The sequence below is a fragment of the Poecile atricapillus genome, chromosome 13 (assembly GCF_030490865.1).
Source record: "Poecile atricapillus isolate bPoeAtr1 chromosome 13, bPoeAtr1.hap1, whole genome shotgun sequence".
NCBI lineage: Eukaryota > Metazoa > Chordata > Aves > Passeriformes > Paridae > Poecile > Poecile atricapillus.
In genome coordinates, this window is record NC_081261.1 from 3,281,284 (window position 1) to 3,300,937 (window position 19,654).

At 46.8% G+C, this 19,654-nt stretch overlaps 2 protein-coding genes across 8 annotated transcripts in view; one reads left to right on the forward strand and one right to left on the reverse strand.

Moving 5' to 3' along the window:
- The first annotated feature begins 1,949 nt into the window (after window positions 1-1,949).
- Window positions 1,950-19,654, forward strand: part of SFXN1 (sideroflexin 1) — a 39,862-nt gene continuing 22,157 nt past the window's right edge. For 2 of the 4 annotated variants that reach the window (XM_058848589.1, XM_058848586.1), the window contains exon 1: window positions 19,406-19,529. The gene's annotated coding sequence lies outside the window, so the exon portion shown is untranslated. Of the gene's footprint in view, window positions 2,092-19,405; window positions 19,530-19,654 lie in introns of those variants that run through there. The other 2 variants (XM_058848593.1, XM_058848588.1) reach the window with 2 other exon arrangements.
- On the reverse strand, window positions 2,100-8,626 carry DRD1 (dopamine receptor D1). Of its 4 annotated transcripts, XR_009278635.1 has the most exons (4): window positions 7,430-8,626; window positions 4,890-6,708; window positions 2,860-3,165; window positions 2,100-2,559 (listed from the first exon to the last, which is right to left on the reverse strand). XR_009278635.1 is itself a non-coding variant. In XM_058848584.1 (3 exons), the coding sequence occupies exon 3, from the start codon at window positions 6,698-6,700 to the stop codon at window positions 5,342-5,344; it is 1,359 nt and encodes a 452-aa protein (XP_058704567.1). In that variant the 5' UTR covers window positions 6,701-6,708; window positions 7,013-7,324; window positions 7,430-8,626; the 3' UTR covers window positions 3,557-5,341. The 4 variants fall into 4 exon arrangements, 2 of the variants coding, with proteins under 2 accessions (XP_058704567.1, XP_058704566.1); XR_009278634.1 differs by having other exon boundaries at window positions 2,100-3,165; XM_058848584.1 differs by lacking the exons at window positions 2,100-2,559; window positions 2,860-3,165 and adding an exon at window positions 7,013-7,324 and having other exon boundaries at window positions 3,557-6,708.

Genomic DNA, 19,654 nt, shown 5'->3' on the forward strand with positions numbered 1-19,654 from the left:
AAAACCACATTCCCTGCCGAGCTGTTCTTGTGGTGATGCAGGGACTGGGAGCTGGTTCGGTCCTTGGGTCTGGCCTGGACCTGGGCTCCTCCCTCATCCCTTTCTGGATGCCCAGGATTGTGGCAGGGCACGTGGGCACAGGGTTTGCCCAGTGCCACCACCTCAGCCCCGCTCCCCTGCCGCCCCTTGCTTTTTTTTGTGCCTCTTTGACCCCAAAGCATCCATTTCAGCACCTCCAGAGGGTGATAATGAACCAGACCCAGGGTATTCCTTTGCTCCCATTTCCATCCTGGGTGAAGCCAGCCCCAGCCAGAGGGACAGGAACTAAAGCCAGGCCACTGACACAAATCACGTTATTTTGGTGGGTCCAAGTGTGTGGCTGCAGCCCTGGGAGATGGGTACCAGGATTTGCACCTCCTGTCATCCTTCACCCAAGCACTGAGGAAATCTCCTTCACCAAAAATCCACCCTCTTGAAAAAGAGAGGAACAGCCTGGCACCACCAAAAGGGAAATGCACAGTTAAAGGGAAAAACTGGAATAGAAAAGCAATGACCACCAGCACAGCAGGGCCAGCATGACCAACATGAAAACAACTGTTATATAACCATAATACACTCAATTTTCACGTTTAGCCCCAAAATTACATCTGTAGACAGATGCTGGCAGTGGTGGCTGTAGATCCATGTAGAACCCTTGGGAAAGGCTGGCACCACAGTGCAACCCCAACTCTGAGATCTGGGGTGTGGCTGGAGTACCAGATTCTCTCTCAAAGATGAGATCATCACCTGAACTAAGATTGAAGCCTGACACTTGATTCACAGTCCAGTGCAAAAACACCTTGGATTTGTGTTTCCACCTTTTAAAAGCTGTGAAATAAATACCACAGTGTTCCTTGTCTAAGTCACATTCATTGTGTGGCCACATAGGCCACGTGCTCGTCTCTAGGAACACACTCCATTATCATTACACTAGAAACCAAAATAATTGCTGGAATAATCTGCCTTGCAAGATACTAATCATAGCAGGTTTTTGAGATTTCAATCAGATTTGGTTGCTTCTGGAAGCTCTCGATTTGAAAAAAAATCCAGGATTGGTTCCCAATAACTGTGTCATTAAACCTGTACCTCAGCAAAAGCATTTCCTCATTCATCCTCTATCTTTTGCACACTTTGTTAAGTTAGAAACTCAAATAAGCACAAAATGCTTGACGAGGGAAGGGGAGAAATGTATTCAGATTTTATCTGTTGATTGCAGCTCATTCATTGCCAACAGCTCCTTCATCAAGGCCATCAAGTGAATCATTAACCTCTTCCATCCACAAACAGGAAAATACCTTCAGTCACGAGGAAGCAAGAACTTAAAAAAAGTTTCCTTGGTTTATCTGGGTCAACTTGCATTCATGTCCTGTCATGGGAGAGGGACACAGAGAGGGTCACTCTGCAGAGGAAAACGCTGCTGGAGGGGAGCAAGGCAGGGAGAAAAGCGTGAGCAGGGCAGGGAGAAAAGTGTGAGCAGGGCAGGGAGAAAAGTGTGAGCAGGGCAGGGGAAAAAGTGCCTGATTCCCCTGAAGTAAAGGTGAGGACCATCCTGGTGGGAGCAGTGACATCCCTGTCCTGGCACTTCACTGCTCCTCTGTGGCTCTGCCTCTGCCCAGTCACTCATTTCAGCACACAGGAAGAAAAGGCTTTCCTGGAGAGGTGTTCCACTGAAGTGGCCAAAGTTGTCTCAGGGGAAACGCTCTCAGAAATGAATCCCAGAGCAGCAGCTGCCTGCCAGGGTGGAACAGGCTACTCACAAGTTACTCCAGGCAAACCTCATCAGTCAGCTCCCTGCTATCAGCTCCACAGAGCCCAGCGAGAGCCTGGCGCTCCTCCAGCCCCCGGGGTGCACCCTGACATTGGTGTGACCACTGGTTCCAGCAGACCACTGGTTTTGAGCAGCCAGGGAGCAGGCACAGAGCAGATGCAGAGCAGGTAATGAAAGCAGCTTCTGAGCAATTAATCCAGCACATAAATCGAGAAGCAGTTAGCAGGTGCCTGCTGTTGTCCCTGCTAGCCAACCTTGCCACTGGTGTCCAGGCTCTGCAACAGGTAAGGGAGGCATTTCTGGGAGCAGGATGTGGGAAGGGGACTCTTGGCTGTGCTGGGGGGGAAGGATTTTAATTTGGACTTTCTTCCAAGCAAATGGTAATTGGGGAAAATAAAGCCAAAAAAGGCAACAGAAAGGCTCTGGTAGTAATGGGAGGAAAGGCAGAGAGGACAGGTAGAGGGACTTGCTGGGAAGGCTGGAAAGCAAAGGGTAAATGAGGTGTGTTAGTAAATGAGGATCAAGGCCAATTCATGTTATTTTAAAATGTATGGAAGGAAAATGAGCCAGAAGCAAAAATTAGCTAAATCAAATGAGAGATAAAACAATAAAATAAAGTCATCCCAGTGTCTCCCCAGCCTCTCACACCTAGGGGACACTCCCAGCAGCAACAGCAGCAGCACTTCACCAAACTTCACAGAGCCCCCTGAAACTCACATCCTTGTGCAAGGAGGGAGGTTCTGTGACAGCTCCTGGTCAAGCAGAGCAAACATTTATTACAGAATACAAATCATCCCCTATGAACTCATGCAAAAACAGCACCTTGCTTTACACAATCTCCTTAAATCATATTCTGTATTTTGCTTTTATATCAAACTGCTGGGAGTTTTGAGAACAAGTAAGAAACCACAGAGCTTCCTCTTTGGCCTGTGTACTTTTTACGAAATGAAATAATTCCTCAAAGGTACCCCCAAAAAATCAGGCATTAGGAAATTTTCCCAAAGGAGCCCAGACAGGTTGGAGGCAGCCACGATGCTTTGTTTGCTTCAGACCTGCTGCTTCACTGATCCCCAGGAGCAGCCAGGGAGGGGGAGCTGGACATTCCCACAGCTCCTGCACCAGCTCCAGTCCCAGGTGCTGCACTGGTCACTCCCAGTGGCTTTGCTGGAGGAAGAAGTGACCATGTAGATTTGTTTCTTTGTTTCAAAATTAATCTGCTGGCAGAGGCAAAGGGCTGCCAAGAGCAGAGGGACCCTCAGCTACACCCATCATCACCTCGCTGCTGAGATGGTTCATTTTGCTCCAAAAAACAGACACCAGCACTGGGGCTGTATCAGGCTCTGAGAAGTACTCCACAGCTTGGGAGGGAAAAAAGAAAAAAGAAAAGGAAGAACAACAGTAAAAACATGTTATAAACCAAATTCACTATGCTGTTACACCAAGGCAAAAATAATCTTTTAAATAAAAGTCACCAGTAGGTCGAGCTTTACACATTTAAAGCAGAGAGTGGCTGCTTCCAGACTGCTTTTACTGCTTCCAAATCCTAGTTTAGAGCAAGGGCTCAGTGGTCTCTAGTAAGGAGGTTTTCCTCTGCTTCTAACAGAAATTCCCATCTGCCTCATGGGTGTGATCCCAAATAACAGCAAATGGGAAAATAAAGGAGCTGTCCTTCCCTTTATCACAATCAATACAATTGCCAAAAAACAGCATGTATTTAATAAATGCAATGTAGATTGCTTTATTTGACCTTCTGTTCACAAAATAATTTTATTATATGTATGAAAGCAGCATACAGGCAATAAAATTATGAAAACATTCACAATACATAAATACACAGACCTGATGCAGGATGTATATAGTTTGTTAGACTTTAATTTTTTTTTTTCTCTCAGTTCTCTTTTCCTGACAACACATTTTTTTAATATATGTTCTGAAAAAAGTTGCTCCAAAGGGTATTTTCTCCCATTCAGAAAAGAAATTGATTTCTTTGAATGCTGCTGAATATTAACACCCAATGTTCCTGTTGCTAATGCTCACTGATTGCTTTTGGCATGGCAGAGGGGAAGCAGCAGGGAAGGACAGTGGAAAAGTAGCAGGATTTTTTAATTAAACATTGGCAACTTTTTTGGAGTTCACAGGAGGATTTCGAGATGGAGGCTGCAGTTCCACCCGTATTTAGAAATGTTTTAGTCCAAAATGGTAATGAGGCCACTATTCCTTATTGATTGGAGTATTGACATGGCAATCACTAAACTGCAATGTCCTCCCAGCTCCCAGAGTAAAGCACCAGGGACCTCAGGTTTTAATTCTGACTGTGACAGAGGAGCAGACAGACAGCAGGGTCCAGGTGGTCCTGCAGGATAACAAGGACCTTCCTACCATTATAACCCAGTGTGTTTGTTCAGAAAAGATATCCAAGACTTGAAATAAGAAAAGTCTGAGAAAGCTGTTTATCTTACATAAATACAAAACACTATATACTAAGAATTGTTATCTAAGAAGCTTTCCTTCCCAAATCGGACTCTTCTTAAGGTTGTAGTCATATTTAAGGTATTTACAGATCCACAAACTTGACATTCTAGCAAAGTCTCTGTAACATGAAACTTTTTAAAAATAAATAGCAGCAATTTCTTTTATTTCTATAAGGGAAGAGAATTCGCAACTCAGTCAACTCTGGTCCTATCTTTTGAAAGAAATCCCGCTTATAAATAAAAAAAAAGCCCACAAGCAAATGAACTCCACACAGCATCAGTTCTGCTGATTCCTTCATTTCTTGCTGAGCTTTTTAACATTCCTCCATTCCCCTCACCACCCCTCCAGACTATCAGAGCTTGTAATAAAGTGCTGACTGGTTGACTGGTCAAAATGCAGTTATGACACTTCAAAAATATCCCATTATTTAAACATCTTAAATAACATAAATAAAGCTAGATCTCTTATAACATATGAAAAATATCAATTTAAAACAATAAATAAATAAAACCAGTATCAACATATTACCTCCCAAAGCTTTAAAAATAACCATTCTCATTATAAGGCTCAATTATTTGTCAGAAATAATTTTAAGAAGGCATCTACCTACCTTTACAATCCCTCAGTCTTTAATTAGGACCTGTTAACACCCACTATCACAAGACACAGCAATCTTTTAACTTCTAGTAAACATTAATCTTTAAATACTCAACATTTATCTTTTGCCTCACTTTTAGCTAGAAATTGGTTTCTCTGTACAGAGAAGAAGCAACATTTTCTTTGTAACTGCACTGTATCTAAATTTGTCGATTTTCCTCAGTATGAACAGTACAGTTTATCCTTTTTTATAACAAATTTCCAGTATCTTTTTCTGTTTATTGTTTGAAATGTTAAATTTGCTCTGAATGCCAGGAAAATTAATTCTGGGCTTGGTGTAAATGTGCATTTTTCTCCCTTAGAGCTTAGGTTCTTACCAAAAAAATCTTGTGTATCTTTTTTTTTTTTCCCCAAAAAGATTATTACAATATACACCATTAGGTCTTGCTCAGTTAACCTTACTGTTCAGGTTTTATGCTGCCCATTCTGTGTAATGGGATTGATCTTTTCCAAAGAAACATCAGCTTCATAATCCAAGATACCCGACAGTGCTGGAGACATTTTCTCCAAGGTCTTTGACAGTTCACTCTCGTCTTCCTTTTTAAGAGGTTCTTCTTCCGGGCAGATAATTGAGTGTGGAATCAGATAAACCAGATTAGACTCTTTGGGGCTGGACCCTTTAGGCTCGTGTTGGCTGGAAAAAACCACTGCCCCATTGTTGTTAATGCTGACAGTCTCGATGGCATTGCCAGACATGGGGCAGAGCCTGTAGCAGCCCAGCAGGGTGGAGAATGCCTTGCGGAAATCAGCGTTGAAGGCATAAATGATGGGGTTGAGGGAAGAATTCGCCCATCCAAACCATACAAAAACATCAAAGGTGGTGGAGTTAATGCAGAAAGCCTCTGCTCCCTTGGACGGCTGGGTGGGCTCACAGAAGGGAATCATGCAGTTCAACACAAAAAATGGCAACCAGCAGCACACAAACACCCCCATGATCACCGAGAGAGTCTTCAACACCTTTGTTTCCCTCTTGAAGGACATTTTGAAGTTGCTCTCTGGCTGCTGGCAGTCCATGCTGCTCCTGTTGCCGCCCGGGTTCTGGCAGTTCTTGGCATGCACTGCTGCTCTCTCCAGAGCTGAGATGCGCCGGATTTGCTTCTGAGCAATCCGGTATATCCTGGTGTAGGTTACTATCATGATGGCCACAGGGATGTAGAAGCTAATTAGAGAAGAGGAGATGGCATACATCCTGTTTAGGCTAGAATCACAGTTGTCCATGGTTACACCTTCTAAAGTGGCATTGAAGTCCAAAAAGCTCGTGGTTGCAGCCTTGTGCCAGTTCAGCTGCACTGGGATGAAGGAGATCAACACGGACAAAGTCCACGCCACACTGATCATGATGAAGGCTGCCTTGGGGGTCATTTTCCTCTCGTACCTAAACGGGCTGGAGATGGCCCAGTATCTGTCCACACTAATGACACAGAGGTTTAAGATGGAGGCTGTTGAGCACATAATATCAAAGGCCACCCAGATGTTGCAAAATGAACCAAAAGGCCAGAAACCAGCGATCTCAGCCACAGCTTTCCAAGGCATGACCAAAACTGCCACTAAGAGATCTGACACAGCCAAAGAGATGACAAAGAAGTTGGTCACCTTGGACCTGAGGTGGCGAAACCTAATGACAGCTGCACAGACCAGCGTGTTTCCCAGCAGCGTGGAGAGGATCAGGAGCGAGAGGAAGCAGCCCGTGAGGATCCGAAAGGAAGAGGAGTCCCTTTCCACCAGCAGCCCTTCCCCGTCCATAGTGGTGTCGTTCCAAGTCATGGTTGCTCCTGAGGGAAAATCATATCATGATTTTCATGACGACATCAACTCCTCTCCTTGCAGAGATCAGAGACATCAGACGTCCATTAATTACTCATCACCAAACCGACCAAAGGTCTTTTCCTACAGTCCCTTCGCCCCTGGACCGACCTCACCCTCTTTGAACCATCCTGAACAACATCCTGAAAGCTCTGTGAGCAGGAACTGCAAATGCACAAACACAGTCCACCCTACAGACAGGGGGTTTCAGCAATCCCTTCAGAAACACCCTGCACCACCTTGGCATTGAGTAGCCCAACTCAGACAGCTCACCTGTAAATGTTCTGCTGCCGTCCTCTGCAAACACACCCCACACACAGCAAAGCACTCACTTTTCCATGCTTGCATCTATTCACACTTAAATAGACTATTGATCGAGTGTTTCCAGGGTCCACTGCAGCAGCCCTTCATATTTACTGAAGCATTTTAGACAAGATGCCTTTTCTCTAGTTCCCTAAATGTCTCACTGATGAAACACTCCATCCTTCCTCCTCCGTGCATTCCTGTTACAAAATGCACCGGTCCTCTTGTTTCTTGGCAGTATCAGAAAGCAAATCTTCACTTTGTTCAGACTGTTTTACATTTCTAGGACAAAATACATAAACATACAGTAGGTGTGTTTTAAAGGCTTTCAGCAAGAAGAAGCTCAGATTATTTAATTTGACTTAAGCAAGAAATGCTGGCTCCTACCTTTCAGCTCTGATTCCCTGTTTGCTCTGGGACGCAGGGCCGTCTCTCCTCCTGCTTTAGTTTTGGAATTGCATAGCAAATCTTATCTACAAAACCAACACAGGAACACTGCATTGCATCGTGCATGTGGGTTTTTTTCCCTGAAAGTGTAAATTGGCAGGGGAGAAGTAGGAGTTGGACCAGTAGGAGTTAGTTTTCAAGGGAGCAGCAGGTCTGTGCCGTCGGACCGTGCGTGACGGACCCTGCTGGTGTGTGCCCAGCTCCCTCCATCCCACGGCCCCTGCTGATCACTCTGCAAACTTTGTTGGCCGAATCAGTCCCAGTCGCACTTTGTACATCCCGTTGAGGCGGCACATGAGGGCAAATCATCCCAGGCAAAAGGCACGGTATTCCCAACACTGGCAAGAGCCCATTTACCAGTTTTTCTTCGGTCGTTTGACGGATGAAGAAAGAGGCGAGAGGAAGAAAAGGACCCGAGTGATCTTCCCTCGGCCACCACGCCGGCGATGCCCGCAGTGGGTTCCTCTTCCAGCAAGAACAAGTCGCTTTAACACTCCGCTGCCAGGTTATAGCTCTCCATAACTACTCCGGAATAATCCCACCTCCTGCTCAGCGGGGCTGCGCTCCAGGGATCGAGTCCAGCTCTTACCATGCTTTTTCCCTCTCGGAAAGGCGCAGGCGGAGGCAGCTCCTCACACTCTCCCGCTGCCCGCCCCGGGCCGCTCATCTCCCGGCTTCCTTCTGCCCGGGGCAGGGCTCGGCAGCATCGCCCCTCCAGGAACGCTCTGTCTGCCTGGCGACTCCTTTCTAAAGGATTAAGACAAGGGAATGACAGGCATGGAGGCACGCAGCGGGCAAAAAGCCACCCCCCTTCGCCTCCTCTATCATCTTCGGTCGGGCGCCGCTTCTTCTGGGCAGCTTTTCCTGCCTTCCTGGGGAATATGGTCCCGGAAAGCCGGGGCGAGAGGCAGAGCGGGGCTCCGGGAGCGGCTCTGGTGGAGTTTAGCGCAGACGGGATTACTTTGCCCGAGCTGCGGGACGCGCGGGGCGCTGCGAGCCGCGCTCGGTGCGGACAGTGAGTACCGGCCCCGCGCCTCCGCGATGGGCGATGCTCGGGAGGGGCCGCGGGGAGAGGCACCGCCACCGGGGGAGCGGCGACAGCCCCGGAGCGCTCTCAGCAGCGTGGGGCAGGGGCCGGGGCTGGGGGCTCGGCCGGGGCAGCGCTCGGTGCGCGCCGCCCCCGCCTGGCGCAGCCCCCGGCTCCCGGCGCAGCCGCGGCCGCCGGGCTCCCTCTCCTGGGCGGCCGCGGCCCCGCCGGGGATGGGCACGGACGGGGAGCTTCACGCATCCCACTCCGCTGCCAGCCCTGCCCCGAGGCTCACACCGCGGCCGGCATCGGCATCCTGCGGGCGGGGAGCGGGGAAAAGGCACGGACAGGTCCCGTGTCCCGAATGAACGGTGCGGGCTCAGGAGAGGGCACGGAGAGGGACAAACACTGCGGAGCCCCGAGCGGGCATCCCCGAGGGCAGGGAAAGCCCGTCCGAGCAGACCCGCGGCTCTCTCCAAAACCTCTTGGCAAACTCCCCCCGGCCCCGTTCGGTGCTGAGCATCAAAACCGGAGCGGTTGTTCCTCAAATCATCTTTTCTACAAAAGGACCCTTTCTTGCTTACCTTAGCTGCAACAGGCAGGGAAAGATGAACATGCTGATTTGCAAGCTTTGCATAGGAATCTTACCCCCCAAAAATCAGAAAATAAATATAAAAGACATCACAAGGAGGTTTAAAAACCTCCTAGAAGAACAAATACTCTTAATAAGTTGTCAACATAAATTCTGTGGGGTCCAGCACTTGTGAAGTTGCTTTTGAGCCATCTCTAATTTCTCACATCATTTAAAGCAAGAGACAGTGCTAAGCTAACCTCGACTAGTTAACTGAAACACTTGTTTTCCTTTCCCCTTCTCTTTCTTTTTTTGTCAATTTTAACTGCTTCTCACCAAGTTCTCATCCCGCCCTCCCCCTGCTTATTATCCTGTCCTTTAATCATCATTCATCCCCAGAGGAGGGTGAAAATAGACAAGAAAATGAATCCTGTGCTGTTTGGTAATCGAGATCTCTAATGAAGCTCACTGTGAGTTTTCTTTTTCTATTTTCAAGATCTTTTTTCCATTGTCTCCTGTTCTTAAAGCTCCACGCAGGTGAGGTTGATAAGTATTTGCTACAAAGGTAGCACGTTCCTGTTTTTCCATAGAAACCCTGGGCTGAGAAGAACGTTGCCTGCAGAAGAAGCCACTGAGCACGCTTGATTTTATTTGCAATAACTTCCAGAGCCTCTCCTAATGTGGCTTTCAACCACAGCCATCCTGGATTATTCCAGGAGAAATTGCAACTTGCAATCGCCCAAAAAGCAAAATTTTAGAGGCATACTGGAGAGAAATACTGAGGTACACATCGCAGAGGAGAGAGAAGTCTGCTCTCAAGCATCTGCTTATCAGCACATCCAGTGAACTCTTCAGTTCATTTTTACCAGGGAGTGGCCTTTCCTGAGGGAGAGGCTGGATTCAGCACTGGAAGAACCTAATGCTGCTGAAATGGGTGAGGGTTTCACTTGAATCTGACATTAAAAAAGCCCTTTTGGATCACCACTCACAGCAGCTCATAAGACTCTCACAGCCCTTATTTTTTTGGCAAATCAAGCATCAGTTTCAGAAGCCAGAGCCTCTCTCCTCTCTCTTCCCTAAGTTTGTGTGACCAGTCCAGGGATGAATGTGAGGTCTGGCTCAGCTCTGACAGCAAAGCCCCTTCAGCAGTTTCAAACACCAGCAGTTCATCCAGGGCACCCTGCTATACTCATTTGTCACTTCTGCTAATTTATGAGCTTTTAAAACTTTCATGACTTAACAGTCATGCCCAGGTGAGGAACAAAAGCGAAATCCACTAAACCCCTACTATAATTTGGGTAAATTTAATGCTGGAACCAGGCAGGAGATTGCCACAATTCTGGGAGCAATTTACATGACTGTTGGGTCATTTTTCCTTTTGCTGCTCTCCAGCCAAGCTGTCCCCAGACAGTGCAAGCAGAATCAGCTCTGGTCCAGCTCTGGGATTGCCTGAAACTGTCAGCAACAGGATGATGGTGCAGGTGTTTCCTGGAGACTCAGAAACAAGCACAGAGCTTGTTAAATTCTCCCTGGGTACTCACATAAAACAGCTGCTTAACTTTATTTAATGTTTTTCAGTCACTACCGACTGCTGCTGGAATCAAAGCAATGGCCAGCAAAGGAAAGCTTTTGTGTCTTGCCCTACTTGTTCCATTGGAAGACTTAAAAATATAAATACTGAGTAGCACTTTGATCCAAATCATCTTAATTCAAGCAGAAATTAGCTATTGGAAGACCAAGACCAAGCTGAGAAAAGTCCAGATCTTGCATTCAGAGATGAGCATTCTTTAACCTAAGTAGTGCACACACTAGAGCTGGAGAAAGGTTAGCTGAATTTACAAAATATATTGTAGTATGTGGATACAAATTGTATTCACATCACCCTCAGGAGGACTTTTTGTGTCTGCAAGCATGGGATTTACTAAACATGAAATCAGCCGAGGCATATTATCAGAAATGATGTCTAAAAGAGCTGTCAGATTTTTAAATAAGTGGTTATACTAATAAGCCAAGAAAAAAATAGCTTCAGTGTAATCTTCTTGGAAAAGTCAAGGGTTCCTGAAAATCAAACAGCTCTGAAGTCTTTGTAGATCAGTGAAGCACATTGTTTAAATTGACATTATCACGTTGTGCATTCCATGAGGAAAACCACAGTAGTGACTACAAAATCACAGAGCAAAGAGTTGCAGCAGAAAAAAAAAACCAAACAGTGCTAACATCTCTAAGGATCTCAAGCTCACTCTTGAATGATAAAGATACATCAGCAGGGAGAAAGGATCAGTGAGAGAACTGATTTCTAGTCCCCAAAGGCAGACAACCAGAGGCCTAAATATTCAGTGTGGACACTGTTTTTTTGACTGTTGATTATAGTCACTGCAGCTGGCCCTCAGTGCCTGGCAGATTCAGCAAGGCTGATCTCAAAAAGCACATCAGTGCCCTTGTGCATGTTGACTTGTGAACTATTTTTCCAATGGCAGCCACGGAGCATCCCTAGGTATCAGGTCACTGGTGAAGTATGTGAGGAAATTTGAACACTGGCAGGGAAAAGGAAAATCAAAAAAGCCCGGAGAGAAACACCATGTGTCAAAGTTTGAATTTAAATGACTCATTTGAGGGGGCTCATTCAGGCTGGACACAGAGGGTAGTGCAGGAGGGTAGAAATGGGAAGGGTTTGTGCTACTGCTTCTGGGGATGTGGAGCTCGTGCACTGGCTGCAGGGTGCTCAGGAGGCAGGACAGGCACTGCTGCTCCCCTGGCATCTCCTCTCTCAGGCATTGATGCATCAGCACAGCCTCACTCCCAGCCAGGAGAGCCCAACTCCACCCCTGGGCCACAGCACATGGAGCCCACAGAAAGGATTTCTGCTCTGCAGGAGATCAGGCAGCAGCCTCTGAAAAGGGAGCCTCGTGTCACACACAGGCTTTAGGAGTGCTGGAAAACTGTCCTGTGCTTGTTCCATCTTCCCCTCACAGCCCTCTCCTGCTCAGAGCCTGTTCAGGCTCTGCTCCCCTTTCCCTCCCTCCCCAGTGATCCCTCCCTGCATCTCCCTGGAGCAGGTTTCAGCTGGAATCCTCCCCCTCCCCAGATTTTACAACAAAATGGCTCTTTTTGGAGAGATGAGGAAGACAGGAAAGAAAGAGAAGTACCAAACCTGCTGCCAGGAATCCAAGCAGAAGCTGTCACCTGCACAGTCCCCAGCCCCAGGAGCTGTGGGTAATTTAAACTAAGTGTGCTGCTGCCAATAACTGTGTTCTTTAATCTGCAGAGCTCAAGCAGTGACTTTTTATGGGGTTTCTCCAGTTCCACCCACTCACTCCCACAGGATCAGAGGAAGAAAATTTTCCCACAAGGAATACTTGGAGTGACCTTCTTCTTGCAGCTCGACCTGCTCTGCCAATCCAAAGGCCATTTACTGGATCTTGAATCACCCTGGAAATTGCTCAAGCAGGGAAACCTAAAATTTCCCCCCTTTTCTTTCTGGGATTTCCATCTGCCAGAGATACGGGGCAGGAGAGGGATTACTGCCCTGCCAACACTTCCCTCCAGAGTGGGTAGAGAGCCAAACTGCAGAGGATGATGAGAATAAATTATAGCTGAGAGGAGAGCTCTAAGGAAAGGAAAATGCATCCTCTGACTGCCTCATCCCTGCGGCACGGCAGAACAGTGCCAGGAAATCCACAGCAAACTAACAAGATTCTTTCTTTAAAACCTAATCTACACCAACAAATACAGAATACCTCAAATATATAATATATTTATAATATAATATAAAAATTCCTGATCATTTTACTGAGTGTAAAGGCTGGATGTACTCCCAAATTTTATATTCTAATCCATGTATATAAAAACCTTAACTAATTGCTAAGGGCCTACTATATGAAATGGCTCATGAAGTAGTAAGTCAGCACAAAAATACAGAGTGGGCCTTTGCTTCCCAATTTAGGCTTTATTTGCATATGCATATTTTTACTACTGTACAGCTTTAATTCTTTCACTCCACGCTGGACAGACATTTTAGGCCCTCAGGAAAAAAAAACCTGAATATGTGAATCAAAAGAAAAGTCACGGAGAAAATGACAGCACTTTTCACGTTAAAGATGGCTTTGACATGTTAATTAGCATCTCAGAGATGAAATTAAGCCAGCGATACCGAGTGATTCATTAGAATGAAATTAATCTGAGGAATAATTAATTCTGAGGGGATGGAGAAAAAGAATACAAATAGATATATTAGCAGTGAAACTCTTCAGCGATGAGTGTGACAGTGATTTCTAGCAGCAGTGGATGAGACTGCAGATAATACAATTTTCTCAGCAGATGGCTTGGTAGGTGGCACTCTCCCTCCTAAACTGCTCTTACAGATTTACTCCTGAGCTGTGTGCCAGCATCAAATAGATCCTTACCCATATTCCAGACTGGTGGATGGAGAAGAAATGTTTAACAGAAGAGCTGTTTAACAGCAGATTTTCTGGTTTTCTGGTGCAGGACCTGTGATGATGAAGTGCTTGGTACCCACAGCAAGCAGACAATAGTTTGCCCTACACTTGGTTATTAAATCCACATTATTACACATCCAGCGTGGTCAGGCTCCACAGCCCTGCCATTGGCAGGCTACAAATCCTTGGATTAAAGACAACTAAACTCATACTTACCAAAAAATCAGAAACACCACTTCTCGCTCGTAGTGAAGACTGGCAGCGTTTCAGAGCTGCAGCACAGGGAGCCACAGGAGCCCAGCCAGGGCTCTGTGCAAGGGGAGCAGCCCCACGGTGCCCACGGAGCACAGCAGCTCCAGCTACAGCAGACAGGGTCAGTCCAGCAATGACCAGACCACTCCAAATGTGCCAGTCCTGCAGCTCTGCTGTCTCAGGCAGCATTTTCCCATCCACAGCTCCCCACACAACCCTGCTGTTGTTGCAATGTTGCGGTTCCACCTTCAGGTTCTGGGATTAAACTCTCCTCCAAGGTTGCTTGTCAAAGTTGAATCACACAGTCTGGGCTTGACAGCAGTCAGAAACATCCCACCAAGTTCAGGAAAACACTGGAATGATATTCCAAACAAGAATCTGTACCGAGGTCTAACCCTTGGGCTGCTTCACTCCTCCTGGAATAACTTTCATTCACACTTTTGAAAAACCCTCTGATCCAACTGCCCCAAACCATGGTGTTACCCCAAATCCACTCTCACCCTTGTTCACCTGGATCTGTTATCCTGTCCCAGCCTCTGTGCCTGGCCCACCACATCAGGCAGAACAGTTTCTTCCCCCTAACACGCCTAACTTCTCCCTCTTTGCATCCTGCTTTGATGTCCTTGGCTTTTCCCTGACTGCTGAGACAGTCTCTAACAGGCTGTACTTTCCCAGGCTGGAAATGCTCCCTGAGATTCATTATGCACTTGTCAACATCTGTCCCAAGGTCAGGGGCCAGTTCTTCCTGCTCCCTTCCCACAAAGCTCTTCAGGGCTCAGCTCCATGAACACGGGCATCCAAAGTCTCTTCCCAGTCCATCAAACCAGTCCTCTCCAGTTAGGAGAGGCTAAAAGTAGGGATGGCTTCCAGGTACAAGTTCCATGTCAGTAGGAAGTTCCCTGGTGCTTTCTAGTAATTGTGTACTATTTATAGGAATTCCCTTCTGCTTTCTGATATTTCCCTTCTGCTCTTCAGAAATTTCCCATAGCTTTCTAAGAGCTGTGCATTTCCTTCTAGGATTTCTCCACTGCTTTATGGCAATTCCTCCTTGCTTCATACGAAATTGCCTCCAGCTTCCTGGGAATTTGTTGGCAATTTTTTTGGAACTCACGTTCTGCTTTCCTGCAGTTCTCCCACAGCTTTCTAAGAATTCAATTTTCCTTTCTAAGCATTTCCCATCACTTTCCCATGAGTTTTCTAGGACTTTCCCATGTTTTTTTAGACATTTCATACCTTTCCAGGCTTTTCCTGCCGCTATGAATCTCTCACTGACCTCTAGGCACTTCTGTCATCTTTCAGGTGTATCCACCAGCTCGTGGCATGGTGTCAAGGGTTGTTCCACACTGGTTGTGCTGCTGTGTGTTTTGACGTGCCAAATGTTATTCCCAGTTGTCCTCTGGTGTCCTGTATTGTCATATATGACAGATTTTGTCATTGCTGTACAGAAACACTTCGTTCTCATATTTTCAACTATTTTATAAAGCCACAGGAAATTCTCAGGAGGTGAAAGTAAAAGGATTAATCAATATCTGGTCCCTAGATGCTGATGAAAAAAATTGTCAGGTCTGTTTGAAGGAGTTGTGAGAGCCTGTGTCCTGTGGGGTGTTCCTACACCTCCCCTTGCCCTTACAGGTGTATTTTGACATCCCAGATCATTCTGCTGGTCAAGGGTCTTGCTGCCAACAGCAGCTGGCATGGATCTTTCATGGCAACAATGATCCCACATGAGACATTTATAAAATATCCACATCATAGAGGAAATGGCTTCCTAATCTCCTTGAAAAGCTGGTTTATCCCTTTAAACACAGCTTTATTTCCCTTCTAAATGCAGATTGGCTTTTCATCTTCATTCCCTCCCATTCTTATCCAATATAACTGTGCATCTAGAGAAAGAGGAAAATTGAGTATGCATTAATTTAGCTTGGCACAGCAGAGCATGAGTAACCTAGAACTGAGTTCAAATATTGCAGATGGAGCCAAAGCATTTAAGTGATTTTGTAAGTAACACTCTATCAGCTTATATAAGAGTTTCATTACCATTTATATTGCCAAAAAATGTTGTGTTAGTTGCCTGTTTGATCAAATTTCCCAATATAATAGTTTATTCCTAATCAGCTGAGACTGGGAAAACAGGGTGGTGGTTTTTGATGTACTGACACAGACCCTCAGAAATCACTGGCTCATTTACAAGAAACAATCCTTGAACTCTCTCAGGACTGTACTGCTGTCCTAGTCTGACATTTGGATCTTCTACATAAAATTAATGTATATTACGTCAGGAAACCACAGGAAATGCTGGATATACGTGGTTCACCTTGCCCAGCATTCTGCTCCTGATAGCAAAACCCAGCACAGAGCCTTCACAGGCACCTCCCATCGAGTGTTAAAGAATAATTATCAGAAATGTTGCTGGTTTCTTCTGGCAAATCCCTGATAACAGCCAGCTTGGTGCCAAGGCCAGTTCCTGACTTCGTATTCCAGAGCCAGCCACTGAAAACACCCCAGATCCTTAGATGTGCCTTTGGGAACATCATCACATCATTCCCCACTGCTCTGCAACTACATTTCTCATGGAGCAGAAAAGTCTTGACATCTCCCACGTTTGCCTTCACTCGGATTGCACTGTTTTCAACCCAGGGTTTGAAATTCCTGGTCCTGCAGTGCCACTTACTGGGCACTTCTGTTCATAAAAGCATGTGCAGCACTTCTTCATTTACTCAGTTGGTTCCCAGGGCGAATTTGAAATAGAGATAAACATAAAACCAACGTTCGCTTAAGAATACAAGAAAGAAAATACAGTAAAGCTTATTTCTTAGAGGAGGCAGTAATTGTGGAGGAACAGAAATCCTCCTTTTCTGGTCAGTGTAGGGAAGAATTTGCCCTGTAATAGTCTGGGAATTCGCCCAGGTGGAAACATGTAGATGGCTAAATTCATCCCTAATTCAACAATTGCATATGGGAGTCTGCAGGATTTATTAATATATCCCTTGGGAAATAAAACAACTGAAAGGAATGCTTCAAAAGGAGCTGGGGTAGGGTTTATTTGATTAATCCAGGCATACATTTTTAATAGAGCAAAAAACATTTTAGTGTGAAAATTAGTGCAGATGAAGAAAGCTATAGAGTCAGAGGTCAGATATTCTTTGTGACTACACATATTCACCCATTTTCCTTTCAGTTTGTAGCTCATGAGTAACTCGTGGTTACTGCTCAGAGCCATCTTGAGCCTTCTCAGGATTCATGGCAAAATATCAGATTTGTTACTCAGCAATGGGAGAAATTACTTGCCCAGTGAAAGAGAAATTATGTAGCTGTTCAAAACCATCTGCACTGATCACAGAGCAAATTATTAACTCATGCAGCTTTGCATGTAATGACTCAGAGAAAGAATTTAGGTATTCATACATCCACATTAAATACTCTGCAAGCAGAACTTCAACTGTGACGTGAAGAAAAGTCCACATGTGGTTTCAAATCAGATTAACAAGTTAGTATCTTCATTAGAGACAGAACACATCAGTCCTCAAAGCAAACCATACAAAACAATTCCAGTTATACCTTACAAAAACTAATTTATTTCTCTGCACAACATCCAGCTGTTTCCATTTCCTGAACAAGGTGCTTTCCTGCTCAGTCATTGCCATGTTTTTTAGCAAGAAGTGTTATGGCCAGATGCCACCACAAATGTATCAGTGTTGGACCTGTCAGTGGTCATGGAGACTGGGATCTGACTGACAAATTAGACATTAGCATGAAAACATATATATTTTGCACAAATTTTGTTGTGCAGTGCAAGGATATCAGTGCCAGTTTTTATTCTTTCATGATGGACTCTCACCTGGTATATTTGCATCTGCAATTGTCATATTTATATCTCAGATTTAAGTTGTGGAGCCACAGGAGAAATAGAACAGGAGATATCTGAGATTGGATGTGGCTGTGTCAGAATGAAAGTTGACACAATTCTTTATTGAAAATCATGAACTGAGTTGGCTTTCACTTAAAAACTGAAAACAAAGTGCAGCCTATACAATTCTAGTTTATTTTAATTAAATATATATATATATATATAATTTCATAGAAGTTGAGTATTAACAGCAGAGCTTTCATCAGTAAATGCAACTTCACAAACGTTTGATGCCTGGGCAGAATCATGGCTTTTTAATATAAAATTCCCATTCAGTATCCTGCAATGAGCAGGGAGAGGGAAGTCAGTCCTGTATCCAAAGAGCTGATCTGCACAGCTGCCACTCCTCCAGGGATATCTGTGGACAGAGCAGTGATCTTACAATGGGAATTTCAACAGAGTTGCCGGGCTGGGCTATAGATGGCACTTGCAATCCATCTCTGTGTTATTCTGGTCCTCAAAAGAGCTGAATGAGCACGGTTTGTGGTATCTGCACGGGTGTCCCCCTGCTCCCAGGGCACTCAGCATCAGGGACGGGATGGGATAGGATGGGATTGGGATGGGATTGATTGGGATGGGATTGGGATGGGATTGGGATGGGATTGGAACTGGGTTCGGGTTCGGACCCCTGTGCCAGGGGACAGTGTCACCTGGAATTAGCAGAGCAGGTTGCACAGGACTGATGCGAACCTCAGGGGAAGTAAAAAATCAAACTAGAAGGTTTGAAATTCCAAAGTGTTTCTAGTGTCGCAGCAGCCCAGCCACGCCTGGGAATAACAGAAAGAAGGAAAATGACAGTGGGGAGGCCACCATTTGTCCCTGTGCCGGTCTCCTCCTCCACAGCTGCATCCAGAACATCATTACTGGGTGCCAGCAGCTTTGAGATGCTGAAATAGAGATGAAAACACATCCTGCCCTGAGCACTGCTGCCTTCCCAGTGCCCACACCACACAGCAGGGGATGGGCTGGGGAAGGGATGTCCCGCTCGAGTGCGGGCAGGGGGTGACAGTGACATGCGGACACTCCTCACCAGCTGCTAATGCACTTCTTATCTCCTCCCTCCGGTGCGAGCTCTGTGACAAGCCTTGAGCGACCTTCAGAGCCGCCTCCTGAGCTGACTGTGCTGTCCTCACACATGGCCATGTATTGTCCCTCATGGCCAGGTTTGGGGGCGTTAGTGTGGATTGGGTTTGTGATAATAACCTTGAAACAAAAATCCCAGTCCAGCACAGCCTGGAGGAGATTGACGGGAGACCTCACCACGGTCCCTGTATGGGCTTGGGAATTGGACCCGATGGTCCTTGGCGGTCCCTCACAACTCAGAACAGTCTGTGGGTCCGTGATTCTGTGGTCTGCAGCTTCCTCAGGAGGGGCGGCACCGATCTCTGCCCTCTGTGACCAGTGACAGGACTCGAGAGAATCGCTGGAGCTGCGTCAGGGGAGAAAATTAGGAAAAGGTTCTTCACTCAAAGCGTGGTTGGGCTCCCCAGGGAAGCCTAACAGAGCTCACAAGGAGCGTTTGTCTGGCAAACGCTCTCGGCTAACGGTGGGACTGCTGGGGCTCCGGGAGGCCAGGAGCGGGACCTGGCCATCCCAGCGGGTGCCCTCCAGCACAGGACACTATATAATAAATAATTAGCGGCAGTAACCGAAACGGAGCCGGGCTTCGGGGGCAGCGGGCGGAGGGAGGCGCGGGCGGCCCCGGGCGCTGCCCGCACGGCCCGGCCCGGCCCGGCCCGGCCCCGCCGGGGCGGAGCGAGGCGGAGCGAGGCGGCCCCGCCGCCTCCCGGCCCCTCGCCCGCGGCGCCGAGCGAGGCTCTTCCGGGCAGCGCGGGGCCGGCGGCCGGGTGAGTACCGGGGCCGGGGCCGGGCAGTCCCCGCGGGGATGGGCTACGGCCGGGGACGGGCGGAGGAGCCGGCGCCGGTGGCACTCCCAGTGCTGTAGTGGCGACCAGGCAGGGACCCAGCTCCA